At 51.1% G+C, this 16,715-nt stretch overlaps 1 protein-coding gene across 1 annotated transcript in view; it reads left to right on the forward strand.

The window, feature by feature from the left end:
* The window catches only part of LOC102841566 (chromosome unknown open reading frame, human C16orf96), a 71,978-nt gene extending 59,530 nt beyond the window's left edge, over nt 1–12,448 (forward strand). The window contains exons 10-17 of the mRNA XM_006874908.1: nt 2,918–3,036; nt 3,686–3,748; nt 7,489–7,581; nt 8,810–8,984; nt 9,089–9,191; nt 11,009–11,079; nt 11,590–11,822; nt 12,343–12,448. Of these exons, the coding sequence (XP_006874970.1) occupies nt 2,918–3,036; nt 3,686–3,748; nt 7,489–7,581; nt 8,810–8,984; nt 9,089–9,191; nt 11,009–11,079; nt 11,590–11,822; nt 12,343–12,448 (963 nt within the window). The remainder of the gene's footprint in view (nt 1–2,917; nt 3,037–3,685; nt 3,749–7,488; nt 7,582–8,809; nt 8,985–9,088; nt 9,192–11,008; nt 11,080–11,589; nt 11,823–12,342) is intronic.
* Nucleotides 12,449–16,715: the final 4,267 nt, after the last annotated feature.

Below are 16,715 nucleotides of genomic sequence, written 5' to 3' on the forward strand. Positions count from 1 at the left end.
GGATGTCATGCTGGGTAAGGTGGAGGGTCAGAGAAAAAGAGGAAGACCCCCAACGAGATGGATCAGCCAGGTGACATCATTGATGGACTCAGGTGTGGCAGCGGTAGTGAGGTTGGCCCAGGATCGGACATTGCTTCGTTCTGCAGTGCATGGGGTCGCTATGAGTCGGTTCCGACTCGATGGCACCTGACAACAACAACAATGTGGGAAGAAATAATAAATAGCCTGGATGTTTCTTAGACGCCAGGATGGTGAGAGTTTGTCTCATACTTCAGACATGGTTTCAGGAGGAACCAGTCCCTAGATAAAGACATCATGCTTGGTAAAGTGGAGGGTCAGCAAAAGAAAAGAAGGCTCCCAACGAGATGGATTGGCACAGTGGCAGCATCAGTAGGTTCAAGCACAACAGCAGTTGTGAGGATGGCACAAAACTGGGCAGTGTTTCATTGTTGGGAGTCAGAAGTGACTTGACAACACCTCATAACAACATCAGATCGAAGAACTGTATCCGGAGCATTCTTGACCCTGAATTGTAACCTGTTACTTCCCTAATAAACCCCCTAACTGTGATTATAAAAAATAAAATAAAAAAACAAGACTGCAGGAATTCATGGACTATCAATGGAAACAATGCAGCCAGCACTGGAAGCATTCACTAGTCTAACTCAAGAAATATGGCTACCTGGAAAACGACTACCTAGCCAAGCAACTGGAAGAGATCCACATTTGTGCCTATTCCCAAAAGAGACTCAACAGAATGTGGAAATTATCGCGCAATACTGTTAATATCACACTCAAGTAAAAATTTGCTAAAGAGAATTTTAAAACGGTTGAAACAGTACATCAACAGGGATCTGCCTGAAATTCAAGTCAGATTCAGAAGAGAATGTGGAATGAGGGATACTGCTGATGGCAGATGGCTCTTGAGTGAAAGCAGAGAATACCAGAAAGGTGTTTACTTGTGCTTTATTGAGTATGCAAAGCCATTCAACTGTGTGGATCATAACAAAGTATAGATAACACTATGAAGAGTGGGAATTCCAAAACACTTAATTGTGCTCATGTGGAACCTGTACGTAAACGAAGAAGCAGCCGTTTAACAGAACAAGGGAATATTGTGTGGTTTAAAATCCAGGAAGATGTGCATCATTTCACCATACTTATTCAGTCTGTAAGAATCCTGGAGTGGCACTACAGGATAAGGACTGTACGTCAAGGTCGGTTTGAACCTCAAGGTTGATAGTTCAATCTCACCAGCCACTCCTTGGAAACCCTAGGAGTTTTCTGAGTCAGAACTGACTGAATGGCACTTAAAACAACAAGAATTCAATCTGTATGGCGAGCCAATAATCTGAGAAACTGGATTTATATGAAGAAGAATGTGGCATTAGGATTTGAGGAAGACTCACTAACAGCCTGTGATATGCAAATGACACAACCTTGCATGCTGACAGAGAAGAGAACTTAAAGTATTTACTGATGAAGCTCAAAGACCACAGCTTTCAGTATGGGTTGCATCTCAATATAAAGAAAACAAAAATTCTCCCCACTGGACCAGTAAATAGTAGCCTGATAAATGAAGAAAAGATTGAAGTTATCAAAGACTTCATTTTGCTTGCACCTACAATCCATGCTAATGGGAGCAGCAGTCAGGAAATCAAACAATGGGTTGTGTTGGATAAATCGGCTGCACAAGAACTCTTTAAAAAGCAAAGATGTCACTTTGAGGACTAATGTGCACTTGACTCAAGCCGTAGTATTTTCAGTTGCCTCATATGCATGTGAAAGTTTCACAATGAATACGGAAAATCAGAGAAGAATTAATACATTTGAGTTACGGTGTTAATGACAAGTATTAAAAATGCCACGGACCTCCATCTGTCTTGGAAGAAGTACAGCTAGCATGCTCCTGTGAAGGGAGGATGGCACGTACTTTGTGCATGTCAGGAGGGACCAGACCCTGGAAAAGGACATCGTGCTTGATAAAGTGGAGGAAGACCTTCAAGGAGATGGACTCACACAGTGGCTGCAACCATGAGCTCAAACCTAGGACAACTGGGATGAGGGATCTGGAGTGGACAGAGTTTTGTTCTGTTATACATAGGGTTGCTGTGAGTCTTTACAGACTCGATGGCACCTAATAACAGCAACTAAAACATTAAGTGGTAAAGTGCTCAAGCTGTTAACTGAAAGGTGGACAGTTCAAGCCCGCTTCTGTAAAGAGTTCAGCTTTCAAAAGCTGTCTGGCTGTACTGTTCTGTCCTACAAAGTCACTGTGAGCTGGAATTGACTCCATTGCAGTGAGTTTATTATAAGGCCTGGTAATCCTCTTTGCAAAGTCAGAGACTTGAAAAAGTTATGGACACGTCTACCTTGCATACAAGGGGTCGCTGTCAGTTGGAAATGACTCAGTGGTAACTGTTTTTGTTTTGTTTTGTTTTGTTTTGTTTTCGGGGACTCTGGTGGCACTGTGGGTTAGGTATTGGGCTACTAACTGCAAAGACAGCATTTCAAACCCACCAACTGCTTTTCAGGAGAAACATTTACAGTGTTGGAAACCCTATATAGGACCTTTAGGATTCGGAATCAACTCCATGGCAGTGGGTTATGCTTTTGTTTTTTTGGTTACTTTATGTAGCTTTTCTTTCTTTTTTTACTTTTTATTGTGATTTGGGTGAAAGTTTATGAAGCAACTTTGTTTTCCTTCCAATAAGTGACACACATTTTGATTTGTAACAGCCCTCTTCTCACATTCTCCCTGTGTTTCCTGTTTCCCATAGTCTTTCTTTCCTCCCTCGTCCCACCTTCAGAACTTTATCCCTGGCAAGATGCTCTCTAGGTAACTTTTTATGGTTGCTAATCCTCTTCTGGAATGGGGCACGTTTAAGTCTTGTTTCTTCCTCCTGTTGGCTCCCAGCTAGTCCACAGTGACTTGGACCTCCTGAAGAAGGAAATGGAAGAGGTCTGGAAAATAGTCCGGAAGCTGCTGATCGAGGGTCTTCGATTTGACCCTGATAGCGCTGCTGGTTTCAGGAAGTGAGTATATATAGCCCCTTCTGGAGAGGGGTCTGGCTCTTTCTGGGGTGGGGATGGGGGTTCTGGGACATTTCAGGGGGGGCTTTCCCAACTCAGGTGTGTGTGTGTGTGTGTGCTAGGATGGGGCCACCACAGAAAGCACAGGAACACCTAGAGGTGGGCGGCTCTAGCCTTGACTAGCAGAGGGGTTCCAAGAAGAAAACAGTGGGAATGGATGCTCAGAGGGGAAAGCAGTCATGGGGCCTGGGCTGGTCTGAGGCTACAGCCAGGACCTCGACCCCAACCTAAACAATGACCCAAGGAGAGGGACCTAATTTTTATCGGGGGTGGGGAGCACTCCTGTCCTCAGACCTCTCAGATGTCCCCAAAGGCCCTGCATAAGTGGTATCTTTCCAGTAAGTCCTATTTCAAAAATGTTTGTTGTGCGTTTGTTTGGGGCGGGGAGATGAACCACACCACTTTGGTTCCCCCATCTCTGCCCCAAGCAGGGCCTCAGAGCTGTGCTGGGTGGGGCAAGAGATCCAGGGGTGAGCCTGATACAGACAGATCTGCAGACCTCCCAGCCCCCACACGCCGCCCCACTCCCCAGTACTGTCACGCCTGGGTAGGAGGTTAGGTGCCCCAGCTGACTGAGCCGCATCTCTCCCAGGAAGCTGTTTGAGCGAGTAAAATGCATCTCCTGCGACCGCCCGGTGGAGATGATGACCGGCCCGTGAGTACCACCCACTCCGCCCGCCAGGGAGTGCAAGAGCGCTCGCGCCCAGCTGGTCCACGCCCCAGCTCCTGCCTGGCTTACCCGAATCCACACAGTGCCGTTGGGCACTGTATCCATTATTTACATACACATCTACACGCTCGCTCTATCATCCCATGTGCACCATTCCATCCGCTGGATTCAGCGATTCCCTTGGGGGGAGGGCGGGGCGGGGAAAGACACATCATCGGGATGCATTCCTTCTTCATCAATCCTCCCTGGTGCCTTCTGTGAGCAAGGACAGCATCAACTCCAGAAGAAAAGGGGTGGTCGTCCTCCTCTGGGGAAGCGCCAAGCTTGCACTTACTCTTGTCCTTTAACAGACTTTGAGAACCAGTTTACCGATGAAACTTGTTACCACCCCATATCACTTAAAGCTCATGGAGTTGCTTTGCTGATGCATCTGGAATTTTTCCTTCAAACCATAGATGTCTAGTTGTAGCATTATTACTAACAGTCAAAAATCGGAGACAGCTCCAAGTCCAAAAATATAGAAATGATGAATGTGAACTAGCACGTTCATCTCAGCCAATAGAAATCACACTGAGGAAGAATGCTATCCAACAGAACGTTCTGCAAAGATGGAAGTGTTCTGCCAAGCAGTCAGCCCAGTTAAGTAGCCGTATGTGACTACTGAGCACTTGAATTGTGGTTATTGCCACAGAGGAGCTGGGACTTAAGTTTTATTGAAATTTTAGTTAACGTCAACATAAATTTGAGTCATAAAATGTGACAAGTGACTACGGTCTTGGATAGTGTAGCTGGGAAGAATTTTTTAGTGAGTGACTGGCAAAATGTATGCAATAAATGAAAAACAGCAAGTTTCAGAACAGTACGTGTTTTGTTGTTAAGTACCATCAAGTCAGTTCCAACTCATAGTGACCCTCCATAGGGTTTCCAAGGAATGGCTGCTGAGTTTGAACCACTAACCTTGTGGTTAGCAGTCCAGTGCTTATCCTGTAGTGCCACATCAAGACTCCAATAGTATGATCCTATTTTTGTAAATGGAGTCATGGTATGATGCTGTAGGATAAGCACTAGACCATAAGGTTGGTTTGAACTGCAAGGTCAGTGGTTCAAACTCACCAGCCATTCCTTGGAAACCCTATACAGGATCACTGTGAGTCAGAACCGACTCAGTAGCACTTAACAACAACAACAACAACAATATTTTTGTAAAAAAGTACATGGTGGTGGTCTTGTGCCGTTCAATCAGTTCCAATACTGGAACAGAAACCTTTATCTTACTCCATTGCACGGCTGGTGGACTTGAACTGCTGACCTTGCAGTTAGCAGCCCAAAGGGTAACCACTATGCTACCTGAGCGCCTTAAAAAAAAATTAAAAAGGAATTACATAAACAGGGAAAAACAAAACTAGCACATATCAAAACATCTGTTGTGCAGTTACAATGATGTATTTCTTCTTTGTGCTTTTCTGTGGTTTTGGAATTTTTGGACCATCAATACTTGTGGCTTTAAAATGTTATTGCTCCTTAACATGTTCATAGCAAAAATACACACATGTTCACTGCATGGCTGCATGGATTTTACACATGTATTCACCTGTGTTACCATTGTCCAGACCAAGTTGTAGAACCATTCCAACATCCAGGAGACTCTGTTTTGTTTTTTTCAGATTAAACTTTGACATAACCTATAATTCACAATTTTAAAGTGAACAATTGCGTGGCAGCTAGTACATAACCAGCACTTCTACTTAATTCCAAAATCTCTTCATCACCTCCATACCCGTTCAGCAATCTCTCCACACACCCCTGTTCCCACAGCTCCTGGCAACGACCAATCTGCTTTTGAACTCCATGAGTTGACCTGTTCAGGTGTTTTACTTTTGTATTAATGGCCAAGGATTTCCATAACAAAATACCACCAACTGGATGACTTTATAAGGACAGAAAGGAGTCCCGGTGGTACAGTGGGTAGCGTAGTGGTTATGAGTCCGTTGTGAGCCGCGAACCGCAAGGTCAGCAGTTCGAAACTACCAGCTGTTCCGCGGGAGAAAGATGAGGCTTTCTGCTCCTGTAAAGATTTACGGCCTTGGAAACCCTATGCAGAGTCGCTATAAGTCTGAACCGACTCCACTGCACATAACAACACTAACTGTGAGATCGGTGGGTGGAACCCACCTGACACTCGTGAGAGAAAGATGAGGCTTTCTGCTTCCATTAAGATCCAGAGTCTCAGACACTATTTAGAGCAGTTCTACTCTGTCCTAAACAGTCCCTGTGAGTTGGAATGGACTAGACAGCCGTGAGGACATGTTGTTGTTATTAAGAACTGTTGAGTCGGTTCCAACTCATAGGCGACCCTCTATAGGTTTCCGAGGAGTTGGCTTGGTGAGTTTGAATCACTGACTTTGTGGTTCAAACCGACCTTTCCGTCCGGTGCTTATCCTACAGCGCCACACCAGGATTCCATTGAGGGTACAGTGAGGGTACAAGAAGAGAAATTTGTCATCTCCCAGTTTTAGTTGGAGTCCTGGTGCGGTGCTGTGAAATAAAGCCCTGAACTGCGAGATTCCTCTGAACCACAAGGTCGACAATTGTAACTCACCAGCTGCTCCTCCCTCTACAGTGCCGATATGAGTCGGAACCAACTTGACAACACTTAACAACAACAACAACAACACTTCCAGTGAGGAGTGAAAATAAGGGTGTGTGTAGATTCTCTCTGAAGGCTCTGAGGGAAACCCCGTCTCGTGCATCTCTTGTCTCTGGAAGCTTCTGGTGGGTGCTGGCGCTCCTGTGTTCCTTGGCTTGTGGAAGCCTTGCTCTAATCTCTGCCTCCATCTTTACATGGCTGGGATTCTTGGGTGTATCTTCCTGTCTCCTGTTATTGTGATGTAGGTGAAAGTTTACACAGCAAATTGGTTTTCCATTTTTCAACAGTTTGTGACACTGATTGCAATCCCCACCAGGTACTTTTGTCGCTGCCTCCCTGTGTTTATCAGTTCTCTTCTTTCTTTCCCATCCCTTCCTGTCCTGAGCTTTATCCCTAGACTAATGCTTTCTTTGATCTTGTGCGGTTGATTGATCTATGGGGTGGTACCTTCCTGGTGTTATTCCCACCCCACCTCACGCCCTATGTTACTGTTCTCAAGTGCCCTCGCTTCTGCTCCCAATTATAGCGACCCTGTATAGGATTTCTGAGGAACGGCTGGTGAATTTGAACCTCCGACTTTGCAGTTCAAACTGACCTTGAAGTCAAGTGCTTCTCCTACAGTGCCTGCCTCCCCCTGTCTATTGTTTGGCTGAAAGTTGAGCCACAAGAGTAACTAAGGGTTCTAGTCTGAAGGGCTCTCCCAGTCTCTCATCTCTTCTTTCATAACAACAACTGCCATATTGGATCAGGGTGGCCTCATGTTTGCTTAACTGATACTAGCTAAAAGCCCCTATCTCCAAACAGGACCACGTTCACAGGTATCTGAGGTTGGGACTTCAACAATTCAATCCACAACTTTTATAATCAGAAAATGTGGACGTTGCGCTCTATGGAGATTACAGTGTAATCAAAATCCCTCAGAATTAGGGCTGTGGACATTTCTGGAGAGAAGGCAATTTATGGGGAAGCTTGCCCCCAGGGTACCTGGGAAGGCTTCCTGAGGCAGGTGGGAGCTGCAGGGCGCTCTGGCCACAGGTGTCTCTCATTGAGCTGCTGGTACCTTCTTGTCCCTCACCAGACACCTTATCACCATCCGCAAAGCCCACCAGCTGTCGCGCCTGCGACCCACCAGCGCCAACAGTTATGAGTACCTGCAACGGCAACAGATGAGGTGAGCTACCGGCTGAAGGGGGGCGCTGCCTCCTGAGGTCACTGGAGCTGGGGAGCCCACTCCTACAGGGATGTCCTGCAGCAGGGCATGGCCAGCCTACTGCGGGCAAGTGTGGACATTCTAGGAGGTGACAAGGGAGGTGAGAGACGGATATGTCTATAGGGCATCCATAGGTGTTTTCAAGGATCCCTGGTAGCACAGTGGTTAAGTGCTCAGCTGCTAACCAAAAGGTCGGCAGTTTGAGTCCACCAGCCGCTCGGCAGGAGAAAGAGACATCCTGCTCCCATAAAGATGGCAGCCTCAGAAACCCAATGGGGCGGTCCTACCTGTCCTGTCAGGTCACCGTGAGTCTGAATTGATTTGACAGCAGTGGGTTTGGTGTTTAGTTTATAGGTGTTTTCAGTAGCCCCTGGGTGGTGCAGTTAGGCGCTCGACTCCTAACCAAAAGGTTGGCAGTTCAAACTCACCTAGGTACCGCAGAAGAAAGGACTGGTGATCTACTCCAAAAAGGTCACATCCGTGGACACCCTGTGGTTCTGCTGTGACACGTGTGGTGTCGCCATGAGTCCAACCCCCTGTGAGCTAGGATTTGATGTCCATGTCCGCTTGGAGGGAGAGAGTAGTGAGACTGAGCTTCTATGACCCTCTCTGTGGCCTGGCTTTGGTATTGACCCTATTTCACAGTTGAATAAACTGAAGCTCAGAGAAATTAAGGGACCTGATGTGGCGCTTCAGGATAAAGCGCTGGACTTCAAGGTCAGTCTGTGCTGCAAGGTCAGTGGTCCAAACCCACCAGTCACTCCTCAGAAATCGTATACAGCGTTACTTTGAGTCGGGAGCCGACTCGACAGCACTTAACAACAAAGCCCCAGGTCACAGCTAGCAGAACTGGCATCTAAACTTGCATGTATTCATCACCCTCAGCGGATTCCCTGGGTGTCTAGCCCCAAATCTGGATTCAGCTCCACTCCCCAGCCTCCTGACCCCCTGGGTGGAGGATAACAGAGCAGAACCAATGCCACCTGAAGGAGATGCTGCAGGTTCTGTGCCCGACACTCCCACCATCCCTGCCTGGTCCCTCTGGAGGCCGAGAACTGGCAGCTGGAACAGGGTTCTGAGGGGCCCAGTTTGTTCCTCTGCCCCACCTCTGTCCATCTTTGTTCCTGGACCACCTGAGGCTTCTGGGGGGAGGCGGCTTCCGCAGTGGTGACACAACTGTCCCGTCCAGAGAGAGGCAGCTTCTGGAGCGGCTCCAGGGCCACCCTGAGGGGAGCGTGGAGTCCCTGGGCTCCCAGCAGGAGTGGGGTGACGGCCCGACCAACAGCACCAACCTTGGGTTCAAGTCATATGGCCTGTCAACGCTCTACCCCTATGGGGACCCCCAACTGCTTCACTACGATACTGTGAGTCCAGCTGAGGCTCCGTCAGGGTGAAGTGACTTTGGGGTGGGGCGGGGGGCTCTGGGCTCTGGCACCATGGACTACAGAGGAACTTGGGCTGCCCACAGGCAGAGGTGGACATCCTGGGAGTGGATGGAATCCTGTACAAAGGCCGCATGAGCAACCAGAATGAGATGCGTCCCGCTGTCTTCGCAGACAAGGAGCTCACAGGTGAGCAGGTGTTCCTGGACACCCCGCCTGGCAGGTGGGTGAGTGGCTATGCCAGGTACAGGCTGTCCCGAGGCTCAGAACTGTCTTTTGGCCTTCTTTCTCACCCACCACTTGCCCCGTTGACATGAGAACTGGACACCTACGATCGTGGCTGCGTGTGGGCCCATTGTTAAAGCCAGCCACTGCGTCATTCTGTCTCCTTGAGTTCTTCCTGTTTTTGTCTGACCCTCAACTAAACATGATGTCCTTCTCCAAGGAATGGTCCCTTCTGAGCACATGACCCAAGTATGTGAGACCAGTATCTCAGCCTCCTGACTTCTAAGGAGCGTCTGGGCACAGTCTTTCCCACGTACCCTCAGGCCCAGCCACGTGGCTCTTCTTCAGAGCTCTAGGGCTGGGCGGTGCTGTTTCATGGTCCACGACCTCCTCTTGCCTAAGGAGCTCTTTCCCCAACATTCCTGACGAGCTCCTCTCTACTGTTCTTCACGAATAAGGCCTCTAGAGGCCTTGATGGAGGGGGCTGAGGGTTCAAAAGCTGGCAGCGAGGCTTCTGACAACACAGAAGTAGAAAGTGGGGAAGAGCAGACTCGGGGGGCAAGGCCAAGTTCAGTTTGGACATGGAGAATTCCAGGTACAAGGGGCGTCGGACAAGTACAGACAGGGTGCTCCTTAGAGGGAAAGCATCCCTGGGGCTGGAGTTTGTACCTGGGTCCACATTCCTTGTCTCGGGCATCATTGGTTCATTGAGGGGGTTTGAATTTTAGTCTCACGAGTCAGCTGGTAGGAAGCCCTCATGGCACAGTGGTGAAGCACTCAGCTGCTAACCAAAAGGTTGGTTCAAACCTGCCAGTCACTCTTTGGGAGACAGATGAGGTCTTTTAGGAAGTCTGCTTCTTGAAAGATTTACAGCCTTGGAAACCTTGAGGCTGCATCAGGAGAGCAAGAGGTTTGTGGGTGTGGGGCATAGCAATATGACAGAGAAGCAGAGGAGAGAACAGGGACCAGGGGTTACCTGGGAGGGGGGGAGCAGCACAGAATCCCCAGATGAGGATGCGGCTTGATGAGGGTCCAGGCCAGCCCACTGGAGGGCTTTGGGGCAGTGTTGAGGCTGACAGAACACCCTGCCTGAGCTTTCTGTATGGCTCCCATCGGGGTCCTGCCTTCCCTGTATCGCTACAGAATGATCGTTCTTGGAAGGTGAACTCCCTGAGCTGCCACATGCTGCTGGTCATCCCACAAGTGACTCCTGTGTCCTCCTTGGGGATGCCCCATGTGGTCAGGAAGGCCAGAATCTCTGGCCCATAGAGCGTGTGTTCTGTGGGGACCCGAAAATAAAAAGGGATCAGCAAGTTCAGGGAGGAGAAAGCAAAACGTGGGTATGGAAGAGAACGAGGTGAAAGAGGGGCCCTTTGAGGTCCCAGAACCCTCTGAGAAGTGACATTTGGAATGAGAATGTTCAGGAGCTAGATGGGAAAACAGCACTGACCGCAGGTGCCCGGTCTTTCTTCCTCCCTCTCCCACTCACCCCTAACTCTTCCTAGGCAGTGGCCTTTGGTCGGGGTGGTCAGTTATGGAGAGTCTCAGCTGGACAAGAAGGGGTGGCTTTGGGGTCAAACATGAAAGCGGGGAGGGGAGGGAGCTGTGTGGTGGTCTGGCCTCCAGTGGGGACGGGCGCCGTGGTGGTAGAAGCATCACCAGGAACAGGTTTGCGCCTCCCGAGCCTCCTGCAGGACCTTCAGGGGTTTGAGCTGCCCACAGGGTATGGGGGGGACTCTGCAAGGGACCCCCACTTCCATCTTTCTGCTTTACACCCTAAGCTGTGAAGATTCCAAGGCCCCCATCTCGAAACCTGTATGACCGTGTGCGTACCAGCTCGGTGTTTGGTACCGTCCACTCCTGTGAGTACCTGTCCCCAAGTCCCCACTTGGGACTCCTGGCCCACGTCATCTATTTCTGAGCTGCTCTGCGCCGCCCCCCCCCCCCACTGCCCCAGGGCTGCCCTTTCTTAGGGTGCAGAGGTCTCAGGGGTGGGAGGAGGAGCCTGGGACTCATGTCACCATGGTAACAGGCCTCTATAGGGCAGAGAGCAGTTTACAAGTTCTGTCTCCCCTCTTCTCTCCCCATTGGTCGTCTCCCAACCAGAAGCCCCCTGAAGCAGGGAGGTGAGGCAGAGCCAGAATTTGGAAGTGTCCCTCAGACCCCAAGTCCTTCCTGGGTACCCTGTTCTTCTCGATCCCCACTCACTCCCAGGTCATATGTTTTGGGGGTAGGGTGCCCATGGTCTAGGCAGCCAGGTCCTTACTACAGTGGCCATAAAGCCTTTCCGGTCTTGGGGCTTCATGCTCTGAGTCCTTCCAAGGGTGGGGTCTCCAGATGGAATGCTCTTGGACATATGGAGTGTCTCTTATGCCCCCCAGCCCTGTACCCCCGTACAAGCATCAGCACAGCCTCCTCGGGACCCCAAATGACAGTGCCATCCCGGCCACCGTCTCTGCCACCCCTGCCACTGCTGCCACCACTGATCCCAACACCTCGGGACTCCCAGCAGGCTCCAGGAGCCTCCAGGCACTCGAGACCCCTGCGTCTTGAGTCCAGAATCAGCACCCAGCTCAAGGAAGAGCCCTCCAGCTTGTGAGTTCCCCAGACCCCCATGGCTCCCTGGGCACCCCTGGGGACCTGACTGGCCTAGGAAAGGAGCTTGACCCCTATTTTGACCGAGTGGCTCTCCTAACCCCATTTGTAGGAGTATAAACTTCATGTGTTTCTGGACTACACTGCCCCAGAAAGCCAATCTAAGCCCTGGACCAATTTACAGTAACAGTGTTTTTTTTTTTTTTTTTTTTTCTTTTAAGTAGCCTTCCTTTTTATTTTATGGCAATTTTTCAGTTAAACTGATTCCTTAATTAACTATCATCATACTGCCTGTTTTTTGGGGGGTGTGGGTGGGGGGCTTCTGTCTACCAAGTTGTTTTCCCACGGTAAGTGTTCACTGCATGCATCCTTTAAATTTTTTATTTTTTTATCTTGAGTGGGTTAGTTCCATCAGGATGTCCTGTGAGGGACTGGACCTTTATAAATCTGTTGGATTGTACTTACTTCCTGGCTAACCCAGGATGCCACTGAGACCTCACCTCTCTGTTCCTGTTAACAGCCCAGGAACTCAGCGGCCAGCAGACTGCAAGGCAGAGCTGAGCTGGAGTGCCCCTCATCCAACTGGGCACCACATCCTTCTGGCTGTTTTCCCCTTCTCCTCCTGACTTCTGCCCCCCATCTTTTCAGCATGTGACAGTCTGTCCTGTTTCATCGTGTCTAGTTTTAGGGGCACAGTTGAGGGCTGTGAGCTGCCCATGAGTGACTTTGAAGGGGCCCCCATCTGCATCCCTTGGGCCCACCCTGGGAACACTAGGCTCTGTTGGGGATGGGTCTGCCCATCCTTAGTGGACCCCACCCTCCCCAACCCCTGGGCCTGTTCTTTTCTCTCTCCTAGAACTTCATCATCCAAATGAGGTCAGGCAAGCTTCCTGACCCAGGGACTTAACCTGTCTAAGACTCCAAGACACCTTGGAAGGCAATGGTGAGCACGGCCTTGGTCCCCCACCCCCATATCACAGATGAGTATTTTTGTACCTTCTCCTGAATAAAATCTTTTGCTTTGCCAACTATGGATGGGGTTGCCTAGCCGGCACCCCTATGTTGGGGGAAGGTCTGACTTCCCAAATAGAGGGGTGGGGATACCTGCTAAGTCCTTCTCCTGCCATGGCTCAGAGCCCCTGCCCTTCTCTAGAATGCCTCCCACCACCAGGGGTCTGACACAGGAGTGAAGACCACCAGCCCGGTCACATAGTGAGGCCCCAGCTCTGAGGGGTCCAACTTCTGCACGGAGGGAAGGTGGGGTCCCAGGGAGCCTGTCCTTACATGGCCCCTACAACCTAGGTGTCTGCAGCTGAGCAGCGAGGTGGGTGACAAAGGTCACACGTGCACTCTCTGGTTTCCTGCTGTGGGTGGGATCCAGGGGACGGCATGCTGGTCCCTATGTGTGTGTGGGAGGGGCAGCCTCCATTCCCAAGGGGTGGGACAAGGCAGGAGCTGGAAGCTGGAAGGGGGTGTGTGTGTGAGGAGGGGCCCCATGCAGCCAGGGCTCTGGAAAGCCCTGGGGAGTAAGGGAACCAGGATGGGGCCGCTAGGGTGGGAATTCCAGGGACCAGAATTCCTCCTGTCCTGGGACTTGGCAGCAGGGCTGGGCTGGGCACAGGGTGGCCCTGGGTCCTAAGACGGAGTTGGTCCTGTGGGGCTCTGCAAGAGTGGGCCTGGCCAGGTGCCGCCTGTAGAGCAGAGGGTTCCAGCTCTTGTGCTGCTGGGAGAAGGAGACTCCCAGGCCCACCTCCTGACTCATGGCTGCACATGGCAGGCTCACAGGGTGTTCTCTCCCTTCACAGACGGAGACTCACTAACCCTAAGGTACAGATACCTGGTCACAGCAGCAAGTGTTTATCCCTGCCGAGACGATGGGCACCAGGCAGTCCGAGGGAGGGCCTGCAGAGCAGGGACTCGGGCTTGTTAGGTGCCATCTCCCTTCCACTGCCCATGAGGTGTTTTAGGCTGTCATCTTGGCAGGAACCAGCTAAGGCCAGGTTGGTCTTTTTTGGAGCCACTGGGTGGCTTTGAACCACCAACCTTCCTGAGAGCAGTTGAGCACCTAACGGTTGAGACATCAGGGCTCCTTGCCCAGATACAAGCTGTGGTTCGAAAACCCAGAGACCTTTTTAAATGCAGAAAATGGAAACAATTTTGCCTCAAAAAGACTCCCATTTGGCCAACCCTGGTGGGCTGGACAAGAGTCCAAAGCATCCATTATCCTGGGTACCTTGCAGAGCCCTGCAGGATAGCTCCCAGACAGCATGACCAGCCACAGTGGGGACCAATGAGAAGCTCCCGGGGATGTACTGCGGCTCTCAGAGCACCCCCACATTCCAAAGGACCCGCAAGGAGAACAAGCCCCTCTCTTCACAGCTGTCCAGGATGCTCCCCAGCTGCTGAAGGCAGCATAGCATCGAACACACCCTGAGCCAGGAGACTCGGTGCTCACAGCCCGATGTCCCCATCCTGCCGAGCAGGGTCAGCTGCAGGGAAAGCCAGGGGTCCTTGAGTGGACGCTGCGTCTGAAGCAGGAGTTGGAAGTGCAGTTTCTGCAGTAGCAACCCCATAGCAGGCTGGAAAGTCAGGCTGCATCCCCAAGCTTCTGCCGGTGGTGATCTGAAGGGAATGTGGGTCAGATACTCCTTCTCAAAAAGCAGCTAAAAGTGGGGTTTCATTATAATGTTTAAATATTGGCATACAATCGAAAAACAGTGCAAATACTATCCAAAGTAAATACCCAGGGAAGGATTGCAGTCCGCCCCCGAGAGAAGGCAGGCCCATCCTCTGAACCATACATGCTCTTTAGAACAACCTTGGGATGCAAATGGTGTTTACAAGCTGCCGAAGCCATCAGCAAGTCAAGTGCCATAGACAGATGGGGGTGACCATGCCAAGGTTGGACTCTGAAGTAACAAGACTGGTGTCCTCTGCCACCAGCAGATCCCAGCTGGGTCTCACTGGTCTGTACTGGAACACACCAGTGGGCACGGCTGGTTCCTTTTTTGCTAGGAGCTTCCAGGCTTGCGAAGGGAGGGGACGTTCTAAGCTCCACACATTGCACTCAAATTCTTGGGGGCATGGCTCCCCCTGGGCCTGGTGCAAAGAAAGGGCAGCCCATGTCCCCAGTCACAGCGCTGGGTGTACATGTACGGCAGGGCCACAGGAAGAGCCACCCTATGCCCCAACTCCACAAGGGCCCAGACGGCCTGCCTCCTGACAACTGGTCTCATGGTTCCCCTTACCTGGGCCTTCCTTAAAAAAGATTCCTGGGTCTTGGTCCAGGAAAGGGACCCCAGGGATCTGGGTGTTTAACAAGTACCCTGTCCCCACCTGCAGGGGCGCATTTGTATTTTACAGCAGCTTTATTGAGATGTGTCACAGACCACAAAGCTGGCCCTTACAAAACATCTTAAGGGAGGGTATATTCAGAACCGTCTACCATTGTCTGCCTGGGAGCTTTTACCCACCTGGGCCTCTCTCTGAGTACCCCCCGAGGCTCTGTGAGCAGCTGTGGGAATGGGCATCTCCACACGGCACTGGGGTGGGTGTGGAGATCAGGGATACAGTTCAACACCTTACAGTGCACAGGCTGCCCCCACCACAGGGAATGCTCCAGAACAAAATGTCAACAGTGCTGCCTAGGAAACTGGGTGGAAGCGACCTCCTGGCCCCAGAGCCAGAGCTGGGCACAGTGGGATAGCCCCCTAGCAGGCCACCACTCAACTAGGCTGTCATGTGGGAAGTGTCTCAAATATGAAGTCCACCTATAGCCCCCAGGGGTCCTACTTGAAGACACCTCTGACCCAAACCTGAGATTCTGCAATTCCCTGGGTTTCCCAGGGGTGCGATGGTCAGCATGGAGTGAGGAGCACACACACCTGCTAGTCCCAGGGCATCCTGGGTAGGGTCTTGGAGGCTGCTACCCTCACCAGTTCTGGACAGTCATGTGCCTGTCTTTAGGGACAGCCAAGGCTAAAGCTCACTCCTCACAATAGATCATCTAAAACCACGTGTGCAACTCCAGAGAGCAATTCTCCTGATATGTGAAGATGACAGTGTCCAGAGAATTCTCTTCTATCCCAAAGCATGAAGCTGTAAAGACAGGGTGGCAGAGATGTCCTGCCACATGGGTGACTCGTGTGATGAGGCCACCAGAAAGGCGGGTTCAAAGCCAGTGCAGGTCTCTGGGACACCAGTATCTTCAGTCAGACTTCAGGGCTGACCCAGAAGGGGCAGTTCAACAAGGTTGGCTACTTCACAGGCTGCGTGCCCAGGTCCCACCTGAGCAGAAACAGGTGGGGTGGAGACAGCACAGGCCCAGACAAGGAACTCCAGGTGGAGTTGAGACAACACAGGTGAGGGATCAGTGCTGAGGAGGTCCCCTAGTGAGGGAGGGACAAGGCTATAGCAGGAGTCCCTCCCAAGGCCTAGGGAGGCAATAGGGAGTTGGGGTCATACTCAGACGGGCCCACAGGAGCAGTCTGAGACATACACTCAAATGCCCCCTGGGCTGCCAGCCTCTATCCTGCTTACTAGTCCCTACTGGCCAACATCATCACCCCAGGCCTGGAAACAAGTCCCTATGTGACGCTTGGGAACTCACAGAAGGCAGGGTGGGCAGGTGGAGGTGAGGCTCTGGCAACAAGTACCAGGGACCTGCTTCACAGGACAAGGCAATTCCAGTATGTCACAGTTGCAAAGGCAGTAACAGAGCAGTGTGGACTGGCAGGTCCAGGAGGTGGCCCTCGCCAGCATGGGGCACTGAGGGCAGCAGAGCCGAGGAGGTACGGGAAGACCACAGAGTCGGATAGGGGTTTGCAATTCTTTCTTCTCCTCTGATAAAAGGGGCAATGGGGCTGAGGGACCCCCGGGCTCTGGGAAGGCATG

Source organism: Chrysochloris asiatica, unplaced genomic scaffold (genome assembly GCF_000296735.1).
Source record: "Chrysochloris asiatica unplaced genomic scaffold, ChrAsi1.0 scaffold00305, whole genome shotgun sequence".
Lineage (NCBI taxonomy): Eukaryota > Metazoa > Chordata > Mammalia > Afrosoricida > Chrysochloridae > Chrysochloris > Chrysochloris asiatica.